Genomic DNA, 25,067 nt, shown 5'->3' with positions numbered 1-25,067 from the left:
ATGCATTTGTAAAAAAAAATTACCCAAGGATCAATTATCCACCCCATGTCGCACTGAAAATGAGTGTATTTAGGGAACATAGTCAAATATAGAGAGACATGCACATATTGTTCATTAACCAAAATCACTTGAAGATCCGATTACTCGATTAGAGTCCATATATCAGTATAGAAAACTTACCTTTTATTGATATGCAATCAGAGAGAAAAATGCACCTTTTTTAAAGAACTCCACGCCCTCAGCCGATGAATCAGAATGAACTGAAGAGTTGCTTTACAAAATTGGCGCACATTTGTTAACTATCCAAAGATCAAAACACATATATAAACCCATATCCAAACTTCTCTTTTTCACTTTTCAGTGAGGTTTTAGAGATCACAAAACAGGGACTTGCTGGACGTTACTCAAAAGCTTTACATCTAAACATAATTACAAGAAAATTACTATTCCGTGTAGCTCTAACCATTACTCTTGTCTCCCAAGACAAGATATTCTCTTGTCTGATTGCCCAAAATGGTAGGAACTAAAATAAAACAGCAGATATAGAAGAATTCCAGGGCCAAGGGGTTCTGATTCGTACCTTCTTCTCAAGGAGAAATGCTTTCGTAGGCAGTGATCGTGGTATCGCTAATGGTGGTCTCGCTGCTACTGCTGACATTGCTCCTTTCTTCGTCGTGTCTCCGTTTATCGCCTGCCTGGATCGACATTGAGAGATTTGTGTTTGGGGTTGCAGGGTCGGGTTTTGTGAGCAGCATTGTTGCTGAAGGTAGCAGAGTGCCAGTGGTAGCAGCAGAAAGCGAAAGAACGGTTTCGTTTTGGGCGACTTTTGAATGCTTCTTTGAACCCCTGTGCATGTGCAGTCCACAATATTTCTGATTTGGAATAACGTTTCTTCGGCATCGCCATTTCTTCCCATCCGTTCTTCTACACCTTCCTGGTTCAAGTTCAAGGTTGATTTTACTGTCACAGTACGAGCTGCTGCAACCTGGAACTGAAAAAAGAAATGACAGAATAATTTAAAACTTCATTTTCTAAATAAACCCGCAATTATTGAGTCCATTACTTGATTAAGAGGCAGTAGGGGATTTAGAACAGACAAAAACAATAGCTATAAAAGTTAACAGAATAAGAGATCCGTAAATTTTTTACTCCATAAATTATAAAGATTTTACTAACAAGTAAAATCATAAAAATTGGAATATGTGTCTCTTAAGAAATTAAATTTCTCCATTTGATGGTCCCAAGGGAAGTGCAGTAAATTCTGTGTAAGAACAACAGTGCAGTAAATCCTGTGTATAAAAACAAGGCATGGAGTTATTCAAAACCAATAATTAAAAAAAAAAAAATCCTGTGTATAAAAACAAGGCATGCGTTATTCAAAACCAATAAATTGTTTGAAGTCACTTTCAGAGATCAGACGACATTTACACCTAGAAGATCACAAGTGTGAAAGCTTCTCTCAAGCTGTAACAAATGAAAACAGGTTAAAATGTAAAGGTACCAAAAAAAAAACCCCCGTTTATAGAGGATTAACTTTTGACACAAAAGTGATACATGGAGAGTAAGGTTTGAAAATGGAAGACATAAGAAAATACATTTTTTTGCATTTAGGAATTATAACCTAGGCATTAATTAGGAGAGACGAAAGTTAACACTTCTTTTTCCTTTTGGGTGGGGGGAACAAAAGCAAGCTAAACTTACAATAAGGAATGGACAGTCACAAAAGAGCAAAAACAAGAGAAGATGTACATGGAAAAGGGGAAGACTATAGCCCACATAACGGGCAGCTTCTATCCAAATCATTGATGCAAAAATATCATCAAAGACGGGTTGCATAGTTTATGACATGAACAAATAATCAAGTTTTAAATTGTTGGATAAACAGATAGCCATCTAAAAAATATCTCAATAAAACAAAAATAACCACTTTGCAGCACTCAAAAGGATTTATTTACGAGATGATTGATACCTTGAAGAACACTGTTAGGAGAGAACCCTAAACTTGGAGGTGGGATCTTCTGGACATTGGTATCACTTCGGCCAAAGATGTTACGGCTCCTGCTGAAATTCTCACGACAACTAATGTTGTAGACATCTTTCGACTCAATCATGTAACTAGTGGGAATGCTGGTGACGGCAGTTGGATTAGAGCAAGGAACTGCTGTAATATGTGTAGCAATGGTGTTGGGAGCACTTGCAGGGACCATTCTGATGGTTCTGGTTGCATCAGCACAGCTGGTAAGAATGGCTGTTGCTGCATGCGTGCTACTGGTAATGGTTTCCGCAACTGTTTCGGGACCGGGGACTACGGATTCGATGGGGGGAAAGGTGTTCTTGGTTTTGTTATTCCCACAAATGGTAGAGGCAGGAGCAACAACCGTGCATCTTACGACTTCGTCTGGATTATTGAGTAGAATTCTCTTTGAAGGAGAGTCGTTTTCAGAAGCTTCCACAGGCTTTCTTGAACGCTGTCGGCCTCTATGCATATGCCGTTCACAGTATTTCTGATGTGGAACAGTATTCCGGCTACATCTCCATTTCTTCCCATCAGTTCTTCTACATCTCCCTGGTTCGGGATCCATCATACTCCTGTAGTCAATTCCCAGATGACTGAATCCTATAACTGCAAACAATTAATAAAGAGAAGCCAAATTTACAAGAAAATATGCAAAATCCCACTCATTTGACACTTATCCATATTTTAGAAATGGGAGAGAATCATTAGGTTATAAAAATGAAATTCTTCTGAAACAACAGAACCCATCAAAAGTTTCAAATTCTGTCATGAGGAAGAAGGGTGAATGAACAGCCATGTTGAATCCTCAAAACACAACTGTCCAACAAGATGCCCATTCGACTCAATATCTATTGTCTTGCCACTTCACATTAATTAATCCGTGAATAATTTGGAAGGTAATCGAGTATGTCCTTAGATGGTATCATATTCAAATAAGGATTCATCGTTTTGTCTACACAGATGCTGCAAAAGCAATATAGAGTCCAAATTTTGGACGTATGTTGTGCTATAATCTTAAAAAAAAAAAAAAAGTATAACAATAATAATAATAATAAAAAGAAAGAACATGTTATCTCTTTCCAATCAGACACGCCCTAAAGTATAAACATGAACACAAAAATACAAAGAGTACTGCATTTCCTTGTAATAGTCCAACAATGAATCACGAAAGGAATGGTTGTCCCCATAAGGTGCCAAAATAATTAATATACACCCGGAAGGCATTGGCAAAAGGACAATGCACAAAAAAGGTGATTAAGGCCTTAATACAAACACAGTTCAATCAACGCAATCCAATTGAATAAGCATGTAATATTTTCACTTAATAAAAAGAATTTTACTGCTGTTCATTTTCGTCCCTGAATCCTGTTAACATCTGTGAAAATAATAGTTCTTACCTAATCAACAGTTTTTAGATATGATCCTTGCATTAGTTAATATATCATTAGTGATGAACAAATAATTGACATAAATAATAGAATAGCTGCATTAGCTAGAATTACCGAAAACCAAGATTTCCGGATGAAATTTTATTCAGACAGCGCCTTAAAATATCCATTTCTGACGGCTTTTATCCAATATGATATCATCTAATCTGACGATTCTTTACAAATTCAAAGCAACTGAATCAGACCACTAGTTTGAACTGAAATAGACGCTGAAACTGGCACTAATATCTTCAATTAACAAATCAGCAAGAAAATTGAAATATATTAGGTATGTTGAAATATTAAACTCGCTTACGGCTACGATAACGCTCGTACATACCATTGATATTAGAGCCTAAGTTCCTGACGACGCTCTTCCAAATCGGAATGAGAAGGTGCGTAGGAACACGGAGACCAGCAACCAGATGCTTGTGAATGAGAACCTGCTGTTGAAGCTCGTGCAATTGGCCAACTGTAAGAAGAGACTCCGTCCGCCGGTGAACAATCGAGGTTCTCTCGCTTTGATTTCCCGCCGAATTGGTGCCAATCTGTAGACCGAGATTAATCGGCGCTGATAGCTCGTCGTTTTCCGGCCACCTGCTTTCCATTTTCACCTCCATCGTCGTCACGGTCATCGCCGCCTCGCCGGCCTTCAGCGGCGTTGCTACTCTCACTACCGATTCACAACGAGTAAAAATACAGTTCGTAAGAAAGCGTAAAACAAAAAGAATACAAAACCAAAGAAGTTGAGTAGTGAATGTAAAGAGCAAAAGAAAGAACCAGTTTCTGAAGAATAAATGCTCTGAAGTGGATGAACTTCCATAGGAGGAGATGAGAAGCATGAGCTCGAATCTCAATGCAGCGCAGGATTTGAATTAACCGCAGCGAAGAATGAAGATCGATCGACAAACAAATTTGAATCAGAATTCAGAATTCAGAATTCAGAATTCAGATTAGGCCAAAAACCAGAGAGAGAGAGGGGTGGAGTTAAAGCAAGTGACAGAGTTTTTCTGACAAATTTCAGCCTTTTTTTTTTCTTTTTTCCGCACTGGTCTGCCTCCGAAATTTCCATCACAAGGTTCGCGCGTTCTGAAAGCGCGTGGGAGCACGATTCGACTGCTGCAACTGCCAGTTTTTGCTTTTTGCAGGACTAGTGGTGTCAGTCACGCGCTCATGTCGTGGTTGCTTACGTGGCGCTACATATAGGGGACACGTCATTCGTCGAGTTATCTAATCACTCAGTGTGGGTCCTGCTCTTCCTTCTGCTATAATTCTTGTCTCTTCCTCACTTTCTGAGTTTTTTTTTTATCGGGATTTTCGAAAATATCAAAACAATTTGAATTTGGGTCGTTTTCTTCCTGATTTTAAATTATGTCAAATTTCTTCTTCTTTTTTTTTTCCCAATAATCAATTTAAATTTAAACTTAAAAAAAAAAGGTGGTAACAATAATCAATTTAAAATTTTGGTGCTCTTTTTTAAATACAATATATTGTTCTTTTTATTGTTGAATGAAATAAACTTTTTAGATTTTGATAATAATTTAAATTTTAAGACTAAATTAGCTTACGACTGAGACATCTTAGTAATGAGATTTAAGCTTTACAACAACAATGTAAATTATTGTACTATACTATCTTTAATTATATGACATCTCTTATATTTTATTCATTTATCTAATTCGACATAAACACAAATTTCAAAGTAGTTGTAGTAAATCATATATTAAATTTCTAAATCAATGCCAACCACTATAAAAAAGTACGTAGAATTTATGAATCGTATTATAATCTTTAAAGACGAGATAAAGTATTTGAAAAATAAAAACATTTGATTAACTAAACATTAATGTATAATATATTATGCAAGTTTTTATTTACCTTATCAAGATCATAGTGTTTTTTTTATTACCGTATCTAAAATAATGAAAATTATGACACCTACATTTTCATTAAAATTGAAAAAAAAAAAGGGAAAAAAATCTCACTTATATGAGACGTACCCTAAACAACAAACAAAAAATAAAAATAAAAATAAAAAATAGTTCAGCGAATATGATGGTTGAACATTTGATGTTATGGTATATTAAAAAAAAACATTTGATGTTATGAAAGATCTGCCCGCTATAATGATATTAATATTTTGAAATTTTATATGCAATAATATTTAAAATACTCTTTTAGTAAATATCTCATTGCTCGCATTAAAAATCATGCTCGATAAATAATTATTTAATAATGTTCTACTTCACATGGTTCTTGTCTTATATGATATAACCTGATTAACTCTTAATATGAGTAGCACCCATATGATGCTATCATATTATAATTAAAAAATTTCAATTTAAATCTCTCTACTTATGTGTTGCAAACTTTAGAGGAAATAAGACAGTTATCAATACAATGATACCAAATATGTCTAAGTGGATTAAAATAATAATAAATAAAAGGTATTGCAACTTAAGATTTATAGGTTAAAATCTAGAAGGTCAAAATGCATTTAAAAAAGTACTCAAATAGTACCATCCATAAGAATAATTTTGGGAATGTTGCTTTAAAACACTTATATATTTTGTCAATAAAGATATACGAGCAAGTGATGTGTCGAGTGCTGAGCGTAACGGTGAGGCATGCGTGTGTGTACGGACGTATCCCCACTAGAGTTATATGGAAAGAATGTCGAAGGGCATAGCCCGCGACTTGCTACTAGAGGGGGGCAGATTGACGTGCCACTTGTCAATTTTCGGGGATGTCTGCCTTCACCCATCACGTACAACCCGACACATCCCTACACATCCCTGTGTCAAAATTGTCGCCCTTCTCGTCAATCACTTGCGCCTATAAAAAGTAAGGATCCATCACTACCAAGTAAGTGAAAAATAAGTCACTAAATTCTTAAAGTGTATACTCCTATTATTTTACTCCAATTACTAACTTAATCGTCGTAGTGTATTAGACAAGACGTCGCATCGACGTGGAGCTTTATGATTGTAGGTTCATTTGCTCCACACAGTTCCGAGAGACATGTGGCCTCGTCTAAACTCGTAATCTAACATATTTTATTAAAATATATTAAAATAACACTACATACACATATATAACCATATTGCAACAAGTGCATCCCCACTTTATTAACAAAGTTAAAAAGACGTGACCATCCAAAATACCAATTTAGAATCAAAAGATGCACTTAATCTTTTAATATTTAAATGGTTTAAACCGTATTTTGGTTGGATTTTTATATTTATTTTAGTCTCTAAAATTTTAAGAGAGAACCATTTTATTCTAAAACTTTGAAATAATTGCAATTTTCCTATTCGTCTAAAATTAACTCACCCAATACTTAGTCTAACATACTTTGTAATTGTCTGTGTCAACATGTTAATATATTTTTTTAAAGTCACGCTATTAATTTATCAAAATTAATTTAAATAGATTTTGTGTTAAAGTCGATAAAAAGATTATGTTAATATACTTATTTGAAGTCACGTTATTAATTGGTCAAAATCAGTTTAAATAGATTTTTCTTTAAAGCAGATAATAAGATAAAATAGAATAATGTCGAAAGTTTTTGAAACAAAATCAAATGAGATTTAAACCTATTTAAATTTAGAGACAAGTATAAGTGTATAACCACTAAAAATTGAAGAGCAATTTTGTAATTTCTCTTTAATATCCCAATTCCTCGAGGAGCTCGGCAGGCCGCCATGGAGACCAATTCCGCCGCCGTGGTCGTTAGCAATACCCCAAGCATCTCGCCGGAGAAACGCAACCGTTCAATCTTCGACGTCCCGCCGGACTTCTTCGACGCCTGTAAACTCCTTCGTTCTCCATACTCATACACCTCATCAACCGGCGGCAGCTACAGGAACAGCTCAAGCGCAGAAAACCCAGTCGATTCGGAGAATAACTCGAGCGATTTCAAAGAAAGTTCCGTCGCCCACAGATGGACCTGCAACACGTGCAAGGCCCAGTTCGAATCCCTCCTCGACCAGCGTTCGCACTTCAAATCCGACCTTCACCGGTTCAATGTAACTTGGCTGATTCTGTTACCTGCTATCTGGATTGCAGTTTATAGTTTTATTTTTATTTTTTCCAATTCAACTAGTTAATTGAGTAGGGTTTATTGTGGATTGGACTATCATGTCGGGAAACGAAGCATAGTCGTCGTTTTCTTTTCTTGTTCTGGAACGAAAATGCTCTTTATGTTTGATGCATTGTCAATCTGATGATTTGATTAATTATAATTTTGTTGTCCTTACTTTCTCGTGGTGAGACGCAGCGTCCATTGTTTTTTTCTTGTTCTCCATGTAACTAACGGGATGAATGATGTGTGTCTAACAACCATTTTATCTTGAAATTTAGTAAGCAATTAAAGATGGAATTATCTGTTGACATGATTTGATGAAGTGAATGATTTATTATTTTATGTGTTTTCTAAGTATTTACCGGGCTATAACTAAATATTAGGTGAAACTAAGCATTGCTGGAAAGAATATTGTGAAGGAGGATGATTTTGATGAGCTGACATCTGATTCTTTCAGAGACTTTGATGTGTCAAGTATTTCTGGATCAGAGGATGAAACAGAGAAGGAGGTTCACTCTCGGAATGAAGGGTCCAAGGGAACAAGCGACAATGTCAATAAGAAGAGGTTGTTTGTTCATCTTCGAACAGGCGAAAGAGTTTCGGTTTGGAAGTGTTTACTCATAAATGAGTCAGATAATGTTTCATATGAAGATGATAAAACATCTATCAGTAGTAGTGCCGTTTATGCACATTACCTTAGAGAGAATGAAGTCATAGCAAGATTGAAAAGTCTAAATCTTGAGCCAAGAGATGGCACCCGTTTGCGGATAGTATTGCTTGCAAGCGGTGGGCACTTCGCCGGTTGTGTTTTCGATGGGAACTCGGTTGTAGCCCATAAAACCTTTCACAGGTTGAAAATCTCTCCCCTCTCTCTCATTACTATTCGAAGGCCCTTCCAACAATTTCCAGTCCATTTTTACATTTTGGAGTTATTAGTTAACGATGAAAACAAACTATGGAGCATGTGGATGCATATAAAGTGGAACATATAATAAAACTGAATTTCTTATTCGGACTCTGGTACCTGAAATAAGTAACGCAATTATTATAAAAAGAAACAGTTACTTTGTGAATTTGCATTTTCTCTTGTATAGAAATCTTCGATTTGGTTTTTGTGCTTCTTGTCGTACTTTCCTTACATGAGATCCAAACTTCTTATTATGCAGATATGTGGTGAGAGCCAAGTCTGGAAAGAAGCAATCATCAAAAGATGCTAGTGGCAAGACAATCAGTTCTGCTGGGGCTTCACTTCGTCGTCATAATGAACTGGCATTGAAGAAGGTTTGATATAGTTTATTGATGACTACAAAATGGCTTGACTCGTTCATTCCTCCTTTTATTTTTAGTTTAATATACTTTTCGCACCCATGAATTCCTATGATTTCATGATTGTATTCAACTACTTGATGCAAACAGTCTATCTTTTCTAGTCAGGTAGGCAAAGGGGCTGTTTGGGAAATGGTTTTGAAAATAGTTTTATATTTTTGTTTCAAAATTGTTTTTGAAAATTATGATTGAGTAACTCATAAACGATAATGTCCCCGATTAACCTAATCTTGTATTTCTATATTTACCTATTTCTTTGATACCATGCCTGTGGCCGGATCAAGTTTTGTCCAAATTAGTTACTGTACTGTAAATGTTGATTGGCTTACATATTGAATGCTTTTAGGAAATTCAAGATCTCCTTGCTGCTTGGAAGTCCTATTTTAACGCTTCATCTTGCGTCTATATTTATGCTCCTTCAAACAATCGGCAATTGCTTTTTAATGGGGAAAAGCCATATTTTAGTGATCAGCACTCTGCTATTCGGAACATTCCGTTGACTGTTAGAAGGCCTACTTTGAAAGAAGCCCGGCGTGTTTATGAACAATTGGTACAAGTAGTTCATGAAGTAGATGAAAAGGAAATATCATCTACCAGTGAGCACAATTCACCGTTGAGTGCAGTTACAACAGACAATTGCATCCAAGATGTAAGCAAAGAGAAAGTCATTGGAGATTTGGAAAAGGATGCTCGTACGCATACCGTAGAATCTGTTGAATGCGCCATAACTAGTGAGAGTGAAAGTGAAGTTATTTGTAGAACTACCCCTTTGCATGAAGCATCAGAGTCTGGAAATGCAGATAAGGTTTTGGAACTCCTTGAACAGGGTCTTGATCCTTGCATCAAAGACGAAAGAGGACGTACGCCGTACATGTTGGCAAGTGAGAAGGAAGTCCGGAATAACTTCAGAAGGTTCATGGCTTCAAACCTTGATAAATGGGATTGGAATGCTGCTAAGGTGCCCAGTGCATTAACTAAGGAAATGGAAGAATCTCAAGCTGCTAAGCAGGTCACTTAAAATTTTATTTTTTTCTTGTGCTTTTGCCTCTCTTATTTTGATTACCTCAAGAAGTCCTCTCGTGGTGTCGAAATAGATTGGTTTCACTTTGTTATCATATTAACGTTGCAATGGTGGAAACTTGGAAAGATTTCATGCTTCAGTGACTAACTACCCTTCAAAATAAATACGCAGATTTTGGGGGTTTGAAGTCATTTGTCACTGAAAACATGCAAAACATGAACCAATGTTTCACTTTTCATACATTTCTGAAAGCTATATAACCTTTCCTCTAACGTTTTAGACCTTTGTTTGTTGACTTGGAATTTTTGTTCCGTTTTTCTTTGACATGAACGAATGTTTCACATTTTTGTGGTTGTTTAGGCAGAAAAAGAGGCCAAGCGAAAAGCAAGAGCAAAGGAATTGAAGAAATTAAAGAAGGAAAAAGCCAAGAAAGCACAGGTTCGCGTTTGTTTGGTTTTATTCTAAAGTTTTCTCCAAACTGGTTCACACCCTAGTCTATGCTCCCTTCTCGGTTTAATGGGCACATCGACATCAAGTTTTCCACAACTTCTTTAGGATAGCTCTAGATTTTTTAGGTTTGGTTTGATAACTATTTTGTTTTTCTGAGAATCATGCTTAGTTGCTCAAAATTTCTTTGATATGTTTTCGCATTTCTTAAAACACTCTTAGCTAAATTTAAAAAATAAAAACGTTTTTTTTTTTGGTTGTCAAAAATAGCTTAGATTTTAAAAACGTTTCTAACATATAGAAACTAAAACAAATAAATATATGCGCGAAAGTAGTGTTTGTAAGCTTGGTTTTCAAAAATAGAAAACCTGTTATTAAAGAAGCCTTTTGTGTTCGAAAGCTCCCACTACTTGCATTACACTCACTCATATCCCACACTTCACTAATTCTCGAAGATGCTTTGCCAACCTCAAGGATAGCTCCCATAGACAACAAGGGTTTTAAGTCTTCAACTTAGCGCTTGAACCTGAAAGCTCGGAGAGTATCTCCAAACATTTAAGCCTTGCCACTGGGGCACCCCTTGGGACATTGTTCCAAAGCTCGTAGTCCTTCAATGATTAGTAGTCCTTCAATGATTATCGTCTTTGAGATCGCCTCGAGGATTATGAATAATGTTCAACCAGTCATTATAGTTTCCCCCTGTCTTCTTATTCTTTCCTCCCTTTAAAGATGTGCGTAATGTATGAATTGGCAGGCACAAGCAGCTGAATCTCAAAAAGCTGTGAAGGTGGAGCAGAGCAGAGCTATCGGCTCTGTTTCGAATAATCGGGCTGAATCAACAAGTGGGAAACAGATTACTCAAGAGGTATCCGTATCTCTCACCCATCAAGCTGTTTAAATAGACAAAGGGGGCTGTCTTACATGTTTGTGAAAATTATATTTAAGAATTCATCATAGAACCATGGTCCTTTGTTTCACACTTCGGCCGCGAGAACCGTGGTCTTTTTCGATTATTTAGCAGCAATACCTTCTCTTATTCCTTCTCTCCCTTGTAACAAACTACAGATGGGACAGGCTGCTGAACGGGAAAAGAGAGCAGCAGCTGCTGAGAGGAGAATCGCCGCAGCCGCAGCCACCGATGTTTCCTCATCGACTACTCCGAACAGCTCGCAGACTAAATCCGGGGAGGCGGGGGATGTCAACTGTTCCTGTTGCAGTACGTCACTGGCTGGTAAAGTTCCTTTCCACAGATACAACTACAAATATTGCAGCTCAACATGCATGCATGTACACAGAGAGGTTCTTGAAGGAAACTAGCAAGGATTGTATCACAAATCTTATGCTTCCTCGTCATCTGAAATTTTTAGAGAGTAGTTTTAACTTATTTGGAGGCTCGGTAATATCTGCTCTCTTTTTGGGATTCTTGTACTTGTCTCGTTGTTGATGATAAGATTATAGCTTCAAATGTAGATTTTGACACATTGAATATATAAATTTTTTACCGGTACTCATTATGGGTTGGTCTAGTAGTCAATAAAGGCCAATGTAAATAGTAAAGATAGAAGGGATGAGTTCAAACTATGGTGGTTACCTACCTATGATTTAATATCGTATGAATTTATTTGACAACAAAATGTAGTAGGATTAGACGGTTGTCTTGTGATTGGTCAAATACTTGCAAATTGGCTCAGAGATATGATAAAAGGGTACTTTTTGAGATGACGAGTCCTGCATGCTGAAACGTAAATGAGAAACTGCTGAAAACTTGAAAAGGACTCTAGATATCGTAAAACAGTGATAATTAACATAAAATCTTACAACAATAAGGAATAAATTTATAAATATAGCCAAATTTGAAATATAAGTCAGTGGATAAAAACATTATTATGATTTTTTCAAAATGCTGTGTTTGTATTGTAGTGTTTTTTCCCTTCATATTTGAAATTAATTTTTTTGTTAATATACATATTTCCAGGCAATTTAGAATTAATCACTCGAATTGTTTGTTTTTTAATAAAATGTTTGTGGGTTATTTACAAAAATAACAAAAAGAAAAAAAAAAGAAACGGGATAAAAAATAAGTACATTTGAGGTAGGTGCATTCATATTAATACTTCATTGCTCTTGTTTTATTTTTTAGTCAATAGAATGCCTAAACTTCCTCTTTCTTTCTTTTTTTTTTTTAACATGAATGTTACTCGTTTAAATTAATTTATCATCTCTCATAAAATAAGATAAGATAATTATCGTTATAAAAATTTAATATATTCAAGAAAATGGTTAAAGCACTACCAAGAGGTCATGAGTTCGAATCTCATCTCCACATGTTGTATAAAAAAAATGATATTTAAAACTTTCATGTCAAAGCGAGTCTAACTTAGTAGTAATTATATCATATGAAATATATATCTCTAATCAAGAAATTGTAAGTTCGATTTTACCCAACATGTTATACTTGAAAGAAAAAAAAACTTTCATTTCATAAAAACTTCTTATTCCTATTTCAAAAATTTAGGTAAACAACATCAAATAAAACAAATAATAGTCACAATATATTCGAATTTCTTTTCGAGTAATTCTTAATCATTCAGTTTCAAAAAAAAAATAAAAAAATTCTTCATGATTTTTAATTATATATATAGAGAGAGAGAGTGCTGGAACCCGAATCCGGAAGCTCGCGGGGTAGCTCTGAAAAATGGTGGGTATCTTCTCTTGGTCATTTTATCGAACATCTTGGCTTCTTTTTCTTTCAGTTATCAATGGTGGAATTTCATCATGGGCCTCTGAATTTCCTCTTTCCATTTGCGTTCGCAGTCTGTTACTTTGCACACGAACCTCGGAGACATCAAGTGCGAGATTTTTTGCGATGAAGTTCCGAAGACTGCCGAGGCAAGTTCATCGTTCGTTTCTTCTGATTTTTAAGTTTACTCCATGTATCGGGAACTGCTATAGATTAAGCAAGTAGTAATTGCCTACTGATAATTTGATACCCCGATCCTTTTATCCGTAAGAATGATCAGACTTTTCTTAAGAGTTTCGTAGTGGTTAGTCGTGACTAGAACTCAATTCCTCGAGATGAAGTAAGGAGCTAGGTTTAAATTTGTCGTGAAGCGTATCAGCGTGTTTATTAGTTTTTGCAACCATTGCATTTCCGAAAGGGATATCTGCATTTTCTTTTAATTTTATTATCTATAAAACCTCGAGCGCGCAGTTCCTCCTAATTGCTAGAGGTTTATGGCTTGTCATTTGCCTTCTGCTTCACAATGGGGAGGGTGATAATTAAGAAATACTTATAATAACTGTAAGTAGTTTCTGGGCAAATGGTTTCATTGAAATTAAACTAACACTTAACTGACTTCTCTCGGCATATGTTAAGTAATGAAAAATTGCTTGTTTTCTCCTTCGTTGTTGCAAATGAATGGCAGCTAGCGAAGTTCACTTAACCTGAGTAATTTTGGTACGGCGTGTTTTGGTAATTACATTGAGATTGAGATGTTATTAATTAGTTCTCATTGGTCTTAGATTATGCATTAGTTTTTCATACATGTTGAATTGGCCTGGCTTGGCAAATAGAGAAGTAGCAAAGTCATGGATTTGGATATTGTCCATATTTAAGGTGTATGAAGCTGTAGACGTCAGAATGGTATCATTTTCTAGGCCAATGTATATTTACACTCTGAGAGTTGGAGAGTTGTTCTTCTTTCAGTTTTTCTGTAGCATAGGAAGTCTTCATTTCATTCCGAGAAGATTTTCTTGTCTAGCTTCTTGTTAACTCAGTTTATTATCTTAAAATGACATCCTTCTGTACGTTCATGTGCTTTTTATGTTAGAGTGCCTAGAAAATACTGGCCAGAATTCTGCTTCCTCCCGTTTTCTGTCTGCTGGATTTTTGTCATTTGCAATGTTCATTCTGATGACACAAATATTTTCTTGGTTACAGAATTTTTTGGCACTATGTGCAAGTGGTTACTATGATGGAACCATATTCCATCGAAATATTAAAGGTTTTATGATTCAAGGTGGAGATCCAACAGGCACGGGAAAAGGGGGAACCAGCATATGGGGTAAAAAGTTTAATGACGAGATAAGAGAGTCGCTCAAGGTACGTAATGAGATGTACACCATGTCATCTATCAGCTTACTATAACTCAAGCTTCTTGTTCTGACCTAAATACAATGGGAGACATGCTTATTCGATGAAAAATTGCATCCCAAACTATGCTGTCAAATCTGAGGTCCAAATCGGAAGTTCAATAAGGCTTCCTGTCATAAGCTGTTTATATGATCTAATCTGATTCCTATTTTAAAATTGTCTGTCTCTGTTCTGGTTGTGCAGCACAATGCAAGAGGAATACTATCAATGGCTAATAGTGGAGCTAATACAAATGGAAGCCAATTTTTTATAAGTTATGCAAAGCAGCCACATCTAAATGGATTATACACTGTATTTGGCAGAGTGATTCATGGGTTTGAAGTACTTGATATCATGGAAAAGGTACACGTTTATTTGGGGAGTTTTTTCTTTTTGGTATCTTCCCATGCCCTCACTGCCCTTCCTTGTGCACTCATCCAGCACTGTCCACTTGAGCACGACTTATGCAAATCAAGTTATATCCTTTTAATTTAACCACCACGAATTTTTCTTGTACTAGCATTTAAAAAAAAGAGCTGCAAATCTAGGTGTTTTTGAAGTCATGGGTTCTGCTTTGATAACCAACTAGGTAGGAGTCGTAGGACATAAGCAGGCTAAGAACTCCCAATTATTATAAATTGGTAGCTAGAGAAGATGCTGGGCATAGCTTTGCAGGTAACTTGTTGAGTATGATTTGAAGTATGAATTTGCTACTTGCATTGATTTGCAGCCAGTGAATCTTTGTTTTTTGTTGTATGGGTTCTTTATCTTTGAGCTAGCTGGTTAAAACGTTTAAATCGTTTACACCTGATAGAATCTCGATTCTATTATTTATTTTAAGAGAAGAAACTACAAGCCAAGGGAGAATTTGAGATTTCCCTGTTCTCTCCTGACACCATTTATTCATAAACAAGCCAAAAAAATCCCTATCCTTCTCCCCTGTATTGAGATATATACCCTATACTATGTAATACCATATTTGCTTCTCTAGCTAACTTTGGCCCGCGCCCGTAACAGAAATCTCACCGCCCTTTACATCAGCTGCTCACCCCCTCTTTTTTTCTTTCCGTAATATACCTTCCTAATTGGGGTCTACCAGTGTCTTAACCCGATGTATTGCTTTGTGCAGACTCAAACTGGAACCGGAGATCGACCTCTTGCAGAGATCAGGCTCAATCGGGTTACGATACACGCCAATCCTCTTGCTGGCTAACCTTGAATTAGCAGCAGTTGAAATGAATATTGATGGAAGTCCCATTATTTGAATGATACAAATTGTTTAGAGTTAAATGCTGCTGCTATGATCAGCTAGAAGCTGTTTAGTGAAATTAACACGACTCGTTCGAAATAGAGAATCAGAAGTAAATCATACACAACTCGCAATATGGTATGACTATTTTCAGATGTACAATTTTCTCTTATCAATTTTCTCCTGTACTGAAAATTTCGTGTATGTTTGGTTGAATTGGTTTTATGTATTCTCCCAAACCATATTTAGACATTTTTTTTTATTTAAAAAAAGCAAAATCATATTTAGACAATCTTGTACTTGAGGATTTCCCCCCTTAATTTCAAAATTTTTCCTTTGATAGATTTTAAAGCTAAATGTTGAATTGCTTGTAGGAATTGGAATAGGACGGTGGTGAAATTCATATTATTATGTTTTTTTTTTAAATAAAACCTTGTTTATTCACGATGAAGTTACTTAGTGTATAAACGTATTTTGTAATTTCTTTTTAACTTTTTAGGGTTCTCATTCATTTTTCTGAGACCTTCTATAATGTTGTTGAAGTTAATGGAGTTTGCTTTTTAATAAAATTTAATTACCGCAATTTCATTCTTCTGCAAATTTTGAAACAAGTAATTTAGACAACTTTAATAAAATGCATATATATATATATATATATATATATATATTGAACTTATAAAGAAAGGAAAATATTTGTAGAATATTCCAATAGTAATTCTCACAAATTTATAATGTTAGATTATTATTTTAAAAATACGATAGTAGAGCTCAAACAAATCAATAGAATTTAGGGTGCGTATTGTTAGGTATTGTGGAAACAAAGTTTTCAATGATAAATCATAGTTTATTTCATGTTTTTAATCTTTTCTGAGTACGTGTTTTGTAGAATATTTTAAAATTAAATCTCAATTTAAAATTTGTTTGTTTAATAATATATTAAAAAATTAGTAGCCAACTAAATATATTTAGTTGAATATAAAATATTACTAATTTATTTATTAACATATTTGCGGTAAAATTTGTATAATTATTACTTTATAATATTATATAATTCATAGTATATTATGTTTTACTGTTTTGAAAAAATGAAAATGAATTTATAACATGAAATAATATATTTATCAAAATTTGTATCTTTTAATATAGAATTTAGAAGCACTGAAAATATAAATATTATTTTCAAAATTTCCAATGTTTGGATCATATAAAAAAGAAAATTGAAAGTAAATATGCCAGATAAATATTCATTAAAACCGATTTCAGTCAATGAATCTGAAAATCGAATTCTCCAGCCGCTCTTAAAAATTATATAATATGTGAGCACAGTTTAAATGGTGTGTTTTTATTATTTTATTTTTCCATTATTTCTTCCAAGGGAGGGGCGATAAATATTTTGACGAACTGTGCTTGAAATATTATAAAAGAATTATTATTGTAATAAAAAAAAATTCGCTGTAAGAGTCAGTGAGCTAAAGCGTGACTGGCACTCTATCTTCTCATCGGCGCCGCTGTAATCCACTAGGGTTTCAAAATCCCCGCCAAATTTTTCTCTCAATCAAAGCGTGTCTGCCACTCTACATTGTCTTCGGCGCCGCTTGTAATAAGAGTTTCAAAATCCCCGCCAAATTTCTCCTTCTCGATCAAAATCTTTCAGAAAAATGGATGCAGATGATCACCCCGAGAACTCCCAATCTCGCAAATCCAATGCATTGCCCAAGGATGGCAATGGCTCGCAATCAAGCTTCTCCCACTTACCACCACCTCCAACTCCGAGGGAGTTCATCCTCTCCGTCGCCTCCAAGATCGCTTCCCAACCTCTGCAGAACTATGGTTCTAATGTATGGGGTGTTCTCACTGCGATTTCCGACAATGCCCGTAAACGCCAACAGGTTTCTGTCCATCCTCTACTGGAAAAGAAATCCGATTTTTCAACTCTCCATAGTGATGTTATTTTTTGGTAGACTGTATGATCTTCGACTAATGGAAATTTGTTTTCGAAACAGGGTATGAATATTCTTTTAACTGAAGATGAACATTTGCTTGGCCGAGTGGTAGCAGATAGTCGGTACCAGATTGAATCTAATTCGATCAGTGCCAACCATTGCAGAATTTATAGGAAGAGGATTTCCACTAAAGATGCTTGTTGTCCATCAGTTTTTCTGAAAGATACAAGGTTATTTATTGCAAAATTTCTATGGTTTTCCATGTATTTATGTGCAATTATACTGTTGTGCTTCTTAGGTGACTTTATTGTGTTATGTGCAGCACAAATGGAACGTATTTAAACTGGGAGAGGTTGAAGAAGAATAGTCAGGAGGCTAAAATCTGCCATGGGGACATCATATCGCTTGCTGCAGCTCCACAGCACGGTATTACTTTAAACTTTCATTTGTTTCTACCGTGGTTATTCCTCCTTTAGTTGGCATAGCTACCCCACCCCAATTATTTTTTATTTTTATTTTTTTTCTAACAAGAAACAAACTTTTCACTGATGATATGAAAAGGAAGAAAACGTTCAAAGATACAAGCACCGAAGGAAGTGAAAAAAGATGTAAAACAACTAGCTAGGAAGAAGAATGTAGAAAATACAAGATGTGGTGATTTTATCACATTCAAAATTTGTGTAGAAAATTATATTTGAAAATGGTTAGTATTAATCATTCAATAGTCACTGACCACTTTTTTCCCCTTCTCCCTGTAACACGATTTCAGAAGTTGCATTTGCATTTGTTTATAGAGAAGTGGTTGCATTTACTTCATCATCAGATGGTGGACCTGCAAAACGAAAAGCAGGTAACAATATAGCAAAGTGGAAAGTACGTATTTTCTAATTTTACATATTATTATTATTATTTTGTGGGTAGAAAAAGTGTAGGAAGCTTGAAATGTAATATGCTTGTAGTGTGCTTCCTGATCTAGTCTCTTGACAAGTTTGAATGTCAATTTTGATGTGACTAATATAATATTTGCATGTTGTTGCTTCTATGTTATACAGAGAATGTTGTTTCTGAAAACAAAAGGTTAAGAGGTCTTGGCATTGGTGCTCCTGATGGTCCAATATCTCTTGATGATTTTCGAAGTCTTCAACGTTCAAATAAGGTATTGTTGCCCTTGAGGATATTTTATCATGATATTGATTTTCAGCTTTAGTGATCCTAAATTATGTCAAATCTAGTAATTGTTTTTTATCTATGTTTCTATACGTAGGAGCTTAGGAGGCAGTTGGAAGATCAAGTGCTTACGATTGATGCATTGCATAAAGAGAATCGTGCATCCAAGGAGCATCATGAACTTGTATTTAGACTTATGTCATTTATCTCTCGATTTTCTCCTAGTATGACTAACATATTTGAATGCATGCAATTGATAGTTTATACAATTGTGAGGGCTAGTAACCCCCTTTAGCCTTTTGTAATTTCATTACTCTCTATTTGCTTAAAAAAATAAAGATAGTTGATACAATACAATACAATTGAAGGAGAACTTTTTGGACTTACTACAGATCCCTCTATAAATTTGCGCATTAGTATACTATAGCACGTACTTAATGTAGACTTTTCTACCATTACACCTTTCCACGAGGAGGTGGCTATTGGACATGATGAGTGTAGCTTTTGGTGCAAGGGGCTTTGCCACATTCTACAATCATACCAAATCTTGGAAGACAGTGTAAACAGGTTCTTTTATCTTAATATAATAGGTAGAGACCAATTTGAAGGAAATTTTTTTTTTTTTTTGATAATAAACAAAGATTCATTCCAAAAGAAAAAAGGAGACCGAAAAGAGGCATACAACCTAGGGTCAAAGGGTCGAGAAGACCCTCCCTCAAGAAGCTAAGAAACTATACAATCAAGGAATTCCAACTCTGAAAAGTCAAAAGAAAACCGTAGTTACAAAAAGCCTTCTTGTGGATAGAAGCCCACCAAGAAGCTGTATGCCTAATATTCACACAAAAATCTTCAACGGAGCTTCTGTTTCTCTGCAAAAATTCTGTTGTTCCGTTCCTTCTAAAGCAGCCAAAGAAGAGCTCTCGCGCCACAACTCCTCAGGATGAAAGATTTTCCTTTTAACAAGGATCCTCCAAAGCCTTCTTCTATAAAATCATCTATTTTCCTTGGTAAGCAGAGGGTCAGGTCTAGATAAAATGTCAGGTAGTTCCAAGCTTTTGCAGCAAAGGGACAATGTAAAAAGAGATGATCCACCGTTTCTGTGTTCTTGAGACACATTCCACACACTGAGGGAGAGAGGGTCCACTGAGGTAGTTTCCTTTGAACTTTTTCAGCTGTGTTTGTGCCCCTATAGAAGAGAGTCCAAAAAAAACTTTTAACTTTTTTTGGTACCCTGAAATTTGAAGGAAATTTAGCTTTGGCTACTTAGTGGAGCTTGAGTATAATCTTAATAAGAAATGAACAAACTTCTTCTAGGAGTTAATGGAGCCTTCTTATTCACAAGATCGTGCCACCCTGCTAGAGAAGATGTACACGTGTCTAGTGCCAACTCCCACTAGAAAAACTAGTAGGAAGAATACAAGTATTCCCGTGTCAGTGATCTTGAGAATCAGTGGGACAGGATTGTGTCAGCCTGCAACCGTGCAGCGAGATTTCCTCTTGATAAACTTGTGAATGTGCTTGTAATTCTTCCTCCTTTTTGAGGATATGAATGTGCATCTAATGTTAATTTCCACTAGAAAAACTAGTAGGAAGAATACAAGTATTTGCGATCTATCACCTTGAGAATTAGTGGGCAAGATTATGTCGGGCTGCAAGAGTGCAATGAAAGTCGACGTCGATAGTTTCAATTTCTAGCATGGGTAGACCAAATCAAGAAGAAAACAAGCCTTAGAAGAAGACTTCAATGCCTCAGAAAATAGTTATTTCTAGACTTTCTTCACGTCCAATTACAGCGTTTGTAACCTTTTGTCATTAACGGAATCTTCTTTTATTTTTTTTCCTTCCTGTTCTGTTTCCGTCCACATACCTATATTGTTTTGTAAATAGGTTATAAAATACCATTTGAATAATCAACTAGTATTGGTTCTTGTAGGAGGTCAAAAAGGTTCGAGAATCTGTATCAAAATTGTATGATGATGAAATTGCCAAGTATCAGCAGTCGACTGACCGTGACCAGAGGGAACTTGGGGAGGCTGCTAGATTAGCTTCAGAGCAAAAACATTCTATAGAAGATCTTCAAGAAAGACTAAGTGCTACTGCACAGTCATGCAAGGAAGCAAATGAAGTAATAAATAGGTACCATTTTTATCTCTCTGAATTGAATAGTTTTGAAATTTGATTTGCTCCTGAATTGAGTAGTTTGGTGTTTAAGTTGAACCCAAAATTATTGTTATTGTATATTATCACTTTAATTTCTAATTTTACATCATTTATGCAGTTAAGTCCATCTTACTGATTCTTCAAAAAAAAAAAAAAAAAACGTCCATCTTACTGAAGTATATGTATAGATTTTATCAGGATCCAATAATTTTGTGGGATGATACGCCCATATACTGAGACGTGCCGATATATACTTTTGCATAGATATAGGAAACAGAGCAATTTTTCTCGAAAGAAGATGAATTTACTTGAGACTGTATAAGGTATCAAAATTTAACTAGTAATCAGCATCAAAAAGTCACTTCCTAATCACCTATCAATAGCCAACTTTCCAGATTTAGTTAGTTTCAATGTGTTCAAAATGTTCTGGTTGTGTTGCATAATATGAGAAAACATAGTTATGTTCCTTTTATTTTCTTTTAGCCAGAAGGCATCTTTAAGCAAACTGAAAGGCCAAATTGATGAAGAACGTGATCAGAGACGAGAAGAGCGAGAGAAGGCTGCTGCAGATCTGAAGGCAGCTGTACAGAAAGCTCATGCAGAGGCTCAAGATGAAGTAAAACGCCTTTCTGATGCTGCCTCAATGCGGGAAAGAGAACAACAAGAAGTAATCAATAAACTTCAGGTATAGTTGAATAATTGTTCCTTTTTTTTTTTTTCTGGTGGTGCGGTGTTGGTTTGATTAAGGAAAAATTATAAAGTATCTCTTACAAATTCGTCTGATCTTCAGGTGTAGTGGCTCTCTCCTATGCATACTTTTAATGGTTCAATATAATGGTTTTGGTATTCCTCTAATCCTTTTTTTAATTTGTGGGAAACCGAACTTTTCATTTTGAAAATTGAAAAAAATATGAATGTACAAGGGCATACAAAAGGACTTGGTCCTACATCAGGAGGCCCCCCTAAAGAAAGGGGCTACAATTCATAAAGATAACTTCTGATAGATAATCACAAAAAAAACTTCGAAACCAAACCCCATAGTGAAGTATTTGAATCTAGTAAGCTTCTAAACATACTTCCTAGATTTCTCCACCCCCTAAAGATTCTATTATTTCTCTCCCTTCAAACCCCCCACGGAATAGCCAAGAAGCAAGCCTGCCACAAAAATTTTCCCTTCCATCAGAGCCCGGCAATCTCTGTTACAAACCCAAGGCACCCCAAAGAGCTAAAAAAAAGGCGACCCTAGATATCCTAGACGAACTGAAAATGCCATTGGAATATACTGCTTGAAAGAAATAGGAGAATATTTCAAAAAAGGAGCATAGGATGTCGAGGAGAATGTTTGGAATTCTATTGCTTTTGGGACTTCTCTTTGTAGTTTTTCTTCTAAAGAGTTCTGTAATTGTTCTCCCTTTGCGCATTTTTGTAATTCCTTGGAAATTTTTATTCATTTTATTATCAACCAGGAATCCGAGAAAGAACGTTGTTTGCTGGTGGAAACACTGAGGTCCAAGTTGGTACGAACATTTGAGAAATTTCTCTATTTAAGATTCCAACATCTATAAGTTAGTAACTTATGTGCCATATCAATTGCAGGAGGAGACAAGACAAAAGTTAGTTACATCAGACAACAAAGTTCGCCAGCTAGAATCGCAACTCGGTGAACAGCAGCTATCTTGTGCGAATGAAAGAAAAGTAATGATTTCACATTTTGATTATGTTATCTGATATACTGTAAATAAAATTGCTAGGAGATGCCAAAGCTAATGCCTTGTTGAAATTGGAACAGAAAGTTGAAGAGCTTGAAGGTGGAGTAAAAGAACTGCAGAAAGAGCTTGAGAGTGTAAAGGTAGTCTTAATTTGTGTTCTTGACAGTCTCGATTTCGTTTAGGATACTTCATTCCTTGTTCCTTTGTTATATATTGTTCCTAGAAAAAATTGGCTTAATTGCCTATTCGACAAACTTTTGCAAATAGTTTGCACTTGTCACATTTTTTTTTCCGGATAACCCGGAATCGATAGCTCTTTGCAGTTGTCGCATTCTTAATCTGAGGTTTTTTTACTGTCGGTAGCAGGGAGCAAGAGAAGAGGCTTGGGCTAAGGTATCATCTTTGGAACTTGAAATAAATGCTGCAATAAGGGATCTTGATTTTGAGAGGAGGAGGTTGAAAGGTGCTAGAGAGAGAATTATGCTTCGGTGAGTTTTTTCTGGCAACATATAATGTATTTGCTGCTTCGGTTTAAATCGTAGCATCGTCCAAATAATTCTGAATGTTCTATTGCTATTGTCGACTCTTTAGTATTTCAGTTTCATATACGATGCACAATGCAGGGAAACGCAGCTACGAGCATTTTATTCGACCACCGAAGAAATTTCTGCTTTGTTTGCCAAGCAGCAGGAACAGTTGAAAGCAATGCAGAGGACTCTTGAAGATGAAGAGAATTATGAAAACACTTCTTTTGATTTTGACCTCAATGTATCCCTTGAGGCTGCAAATGGGATTCTACTTGGAGAAAGAGTACAGGAGAACTATTGTAACAAATCTGCCAAAACTAGTTCGGCCATGTCAGCTCAGAGGTTTGATCCAATCCAAGCCGAGACATCTACCGAAGAAGCCAGCACTGAAAAGAATGACGGTAATATTAGAAGTCAAGATTGTGAAAATACTCAAGAGGTAGAGTTTACAAGTGCTGATGCTGGCGTTAAGGGTGGTTTTGGTTCAGACATCGATGGCGTTGGCACGGCTCCTGTTTTGGAAGGAGATGCAGTTGGGACCGAACGAGTTCTTGAAACCGAAAGCCCTGGAGTTGATGGCGAGCGAAACACGGATTCGAACAAGGGCATTGCCTTAGCAGGGGAGACAATGTGTCTCGATGATGAAGGTCGCGCAGGAGAAACAAATGAGCAGGGTAAAATGATTCATCAGGAAGCCTGTTGTCATTCTCAGACAAATCAAATATGTGATGCTGTCGATGTCGATGCGAGGGAAGATACCGAAGCAGGTGGAACTGTCAGAACCGCAGACCTTTTAGCGTCTGAAGTTGCTGGTAGCTGGGCTTGCAGTACTGCTCCATCAGTTCACGGCGAAAACGAGTCTCCAAGAAGCCGAGGCAATGAGGAAGAAGGTGGTAGAGCTCTTCAAGACTCCAACAGCCCGGTGGCAGGGAGTCAAAGTGCTCCCTCCACTGCCGCTGCAACAAGACGGAACTTTGAGCATCAAGCATTAAGTGAGATGATCCAAATCGTCGCTCCCGAATCCAAACACTTTTTTGGCTCTAGAGAGGATGGTTGTGAGAGGGGAGGAGAGGAGTCAGCGTCTAGCTCAGATACCGAAAATTGCACGGACAACGATGACGATGCAATCAATAATAACGAAAAGGAAGCAAAAGAAGGGCGAGTCTCAGATTCAGAAACTCAAGGAGTCGACCTCGTGGATCCAGAACTAGATGATCCAATGGATCAAGATGATGAAGCCACACAAGAAGATTCTCTAGGATAAATTTGGTAGAAGCTAGAGCTGTAAATATTAAAGCATTCTTTGATCTTCTCATGTCTTCTCCAGGCATATTAATTTAATCTGCCGAGCTTTATTTTATTTTTTCACTGCTATTCTGGAATGAAATTGTTAGCAGAGTGAATGTTTAGTGTTGTTTAATGTACATGATATTGAAGATTATGAAAGTTGGAAATTCTAGTAGGCACCATGTTCCTGAAGTTGTTTAACGCAATAGCTTCTGCGACATAATGCGGTAACCTGTTCGTAAATATCTAACTCAGCTTATACCTATTTCGATCAATCTCACGAGACAAAATCGGTAAGATTTTAATATCTTTATCGTCATTTTTAAACATCTCTTACTTCCCCTTTGAAAATTCTTCGTATTTTGATTGGAGTGGAGCCTCAGACGAAACAATTCAATCATTGCTCCATTGAAATTTATTTGGCCAAGCATAATACCCAAAGAACAATGGGAGCTGGCAACTTATCTCTTGGATTTGGTTCCTCTAAAGTCACAGATTTTGACTTCACTCACCCAAGTGGATCTTGAAATTATTATGGCCTCCCACTCTCTTGAAAATTTTACGTTTTAAG

General features: G+C 36.1%; 4 protein-coding genes across 6 annotated transcripts; 3 read left to right on the top strand and 1 right to left on the bottom strand.

Annotated features, from left to right (window-relative positions):
- Window positions 1–160: 160 nt before the first annotated feature.
- Window positions 161–4,492, bottom strand: LOC111016088 (growth-regulating factor 9). Of its 2 annotated transcripts, none has more exons than XM_022291366.2 (4): window positions 4,225–4,492; window positions 3,785–4,117; window positions 1,970–2,623; window positions 161–991 (listed from the first exon to the last, which is right to left on the bottom strand). In XM_022291366.2, exons 1-4 carry the CDS (start codon window positions 4,265–4,267, stop codon window positions 588–590), a joined length of 1,434 nt encoding a protein of 477 aa, XP_022147058.1. In that variant the 5' UTR covers window positions 4,268–4,492; the 3' UTR covers window positions 161–587. The 2 variants fall into 2 exon arrangements, with proteins under 2 accessions (XP_022147058.1, XP_022147059.1); XM_022291367.2 differs by having other exon boundaries at window positions 1,970–2,617.
- A 2,582-nt stretch (window positions 4,493–7,074) lies between these two features.
- Window positions 7,075–11,829, top strand: LOC111016102 (zinc finger protein-like protein). The gene is made up of 7 exons (XM_022291385.2): window positions 7,075–7,472; window positions 7,912–8,378; window positions 8,695–8,809; window positions 9,201–9,863; window positions 10,236–10,313; window positions 11,077–11,187; window positions 11,388–11,829. Exons 1-7 carry the CDS (start codon window positions 7,149–7,151, stop codon window positions 11,637–11,639), a joined length of 2,010 nt encoding a protein of 669 aa, XP_022147077.1. The 5' UTR covers window positions 7,075–7,148; the 3' UTR covers window positions 11,640–11,829.
- A 1,079-nt stretch (window positions 11,830–12,908) lies between these two features.
- Window positions 12,909–15,898, top strand: LOC111015986 (Cyclophilin-like peptidyl-prolyl cis-trans isomerase family protein). The gene is made up of 5 exons (XM_022291207.2): window positions 12,909–13,020; window positions 13,137–13,211; window positions 14,263–14,424; window positions 14,659–14,817; window positions 15,584–15,898. The coding sequence occupies exons 1-5, from the start codon at window positions 13,018–13,020 to the stop codon at window positions 15,665–15,667; spliced, it is 483 nt and encodes a 160-aa protein (XP_022146899.1). The 5' UTR covers window positions 12,909–13,017; the 3' UTR covers window positions 15,668–15,898.
- Window positions 15,899–17,149: 1,251 nt separating this feature from the next.
- LOC111016086 (SMAD/FHA domain-containing protein) lies at window positions 17,150–24,688 on the top strand. Of its 2 annotated transcripts, none has more exons than XM_022291365.2 (13): window positions 17,150–17,592; window positions 17,707–17,876; window positions 17,969–18,072; window positions 18,416–18,496; window positions 18,699–18,802; window positions 18,911–18,997; window positions 20,747–20,949; window positions 21,457–21,658; window positions 22,440–22,490; window positions 22,570–22,668; window positions 22,763–22,822; window positions 23,049–23,170; window positions 23,306–24,688. In XM_022291365.2, the coding sequence occupies exons 1-13, from the start codon at window positions 17,362–17,364 to the stop codon at window positions 24,471–24,473; spliced, it is 2,682 nt and encodes an 893-aa protein (XP_022147057.1). In that variant the 5' UTR covers window positions 17,150–17,361; the 3' UTR covers window positions 24,474–24,688. The 2 variants fall into 2 exon arrangements, with proteins under 2 accessions (XP_022147057.1, XP_022147056.1); XM_022291364.2 differs by having other exon boundaries at window positions 23,046–23,170.
- Window positions 24,689–25,067: the final 379 nt, after the last annotated feature.

The sequence above is a fragment of the Momordica charantia genome, assembly GCF_013281855.1.
Source record: "Momordica charantia cultivar OHB3-1 chromosome 5 unlocalized genomic scaffold, Mcharantia_2.0 BLBB01000005.1, whole genome shotgun sequence".
NCBI classification, from domain to species: Eukaryota; Viridiplantae; Streptophyta; class Magnoliopsida; order Cucurbitales; family Cucurbitaceae; genus Momordica; species Momordica charantia.
Note: the sequence above shows the minus strand (reverse complement) of the source record. Positions and strands in the feature narration are given on the sequence as shown.

Coding starts and splice junctions, on each gene's coding strand:
- LOC111016088 (XM_022291366.2), bottom strand. CDS start 4,267: ATGGAAGTTCATCCACTTCAGAGCATTTATTCTTCAGAAACTG. Junction 4,118..4,224: donor CATTTATTCTTCAGAAACTG/GTTCTTTCTTTT, acceptor GTGAATCGGTAG/TGAGAGTAGCAACGCCGCTG. Junction 2,624..3,784: donor CTTAGGCTCTAATATCAATG/GTATGTACGAGC, acceptor AATTGTTTGCAG/TTATAGGATTCAGTCATCTG.
- LOC111016102 (XM_022291385.2), top strand. CDS start 7,149: ATGGAGACCAATTCCGCCGCCGTGGTCGTTAGCAATACCCCAAGCATC. Junction 8,810..9,200: donor ATGAACTGGCATTGAAGAAG/GTTTGATATAGT, acceptor GAATGCTTTTAG/GAAATTCAAGATCTCCTTGC. Junction 10,314..11,076: donor AAAAAGCCAAGAAAGCACAG/GTTCGCGTTTGT, acceptor ATGAATTGGCAG/GCACAAGCAGCTGAATCTCA.
- LOC111015986 (XM_022291207.2), top strand. Junction 13,212..14,262: donor AAGTTCCGAAGACTGCCGAG/GCAAGTTCATCG, acceptor TCTTGGTTACAG/AATTTTTTGGCACTATGTGC. Junction 14,818..15,583: donor TACTTGATATCATGGAAAAG/GTACACGTTTAT, acceptor TGCTTTGTGCAG/ACTCAAACTGGAACCGGAGA.
- LOC111016086 (XM_022291364.2), top strand. CDS start 17,362: ATGGATGCAGATGATCACCCCGAGAACTCCCAATCTCGCAAATCCAAT. Junction 18,073..18,415: donor TGCTGCAGCTCCACAGCACG/GTATTACTTTAA, acceptor ACACGATTTCAG/AAGTTGCATTTGCATTTGTT. Junction 21,659..22,439: donor AAGTAATCAATAAACTTCAG/GTATAGTTGAAT, acceptor ATTATCAACCAG/GAATCCGAGAAAGAACGTTG.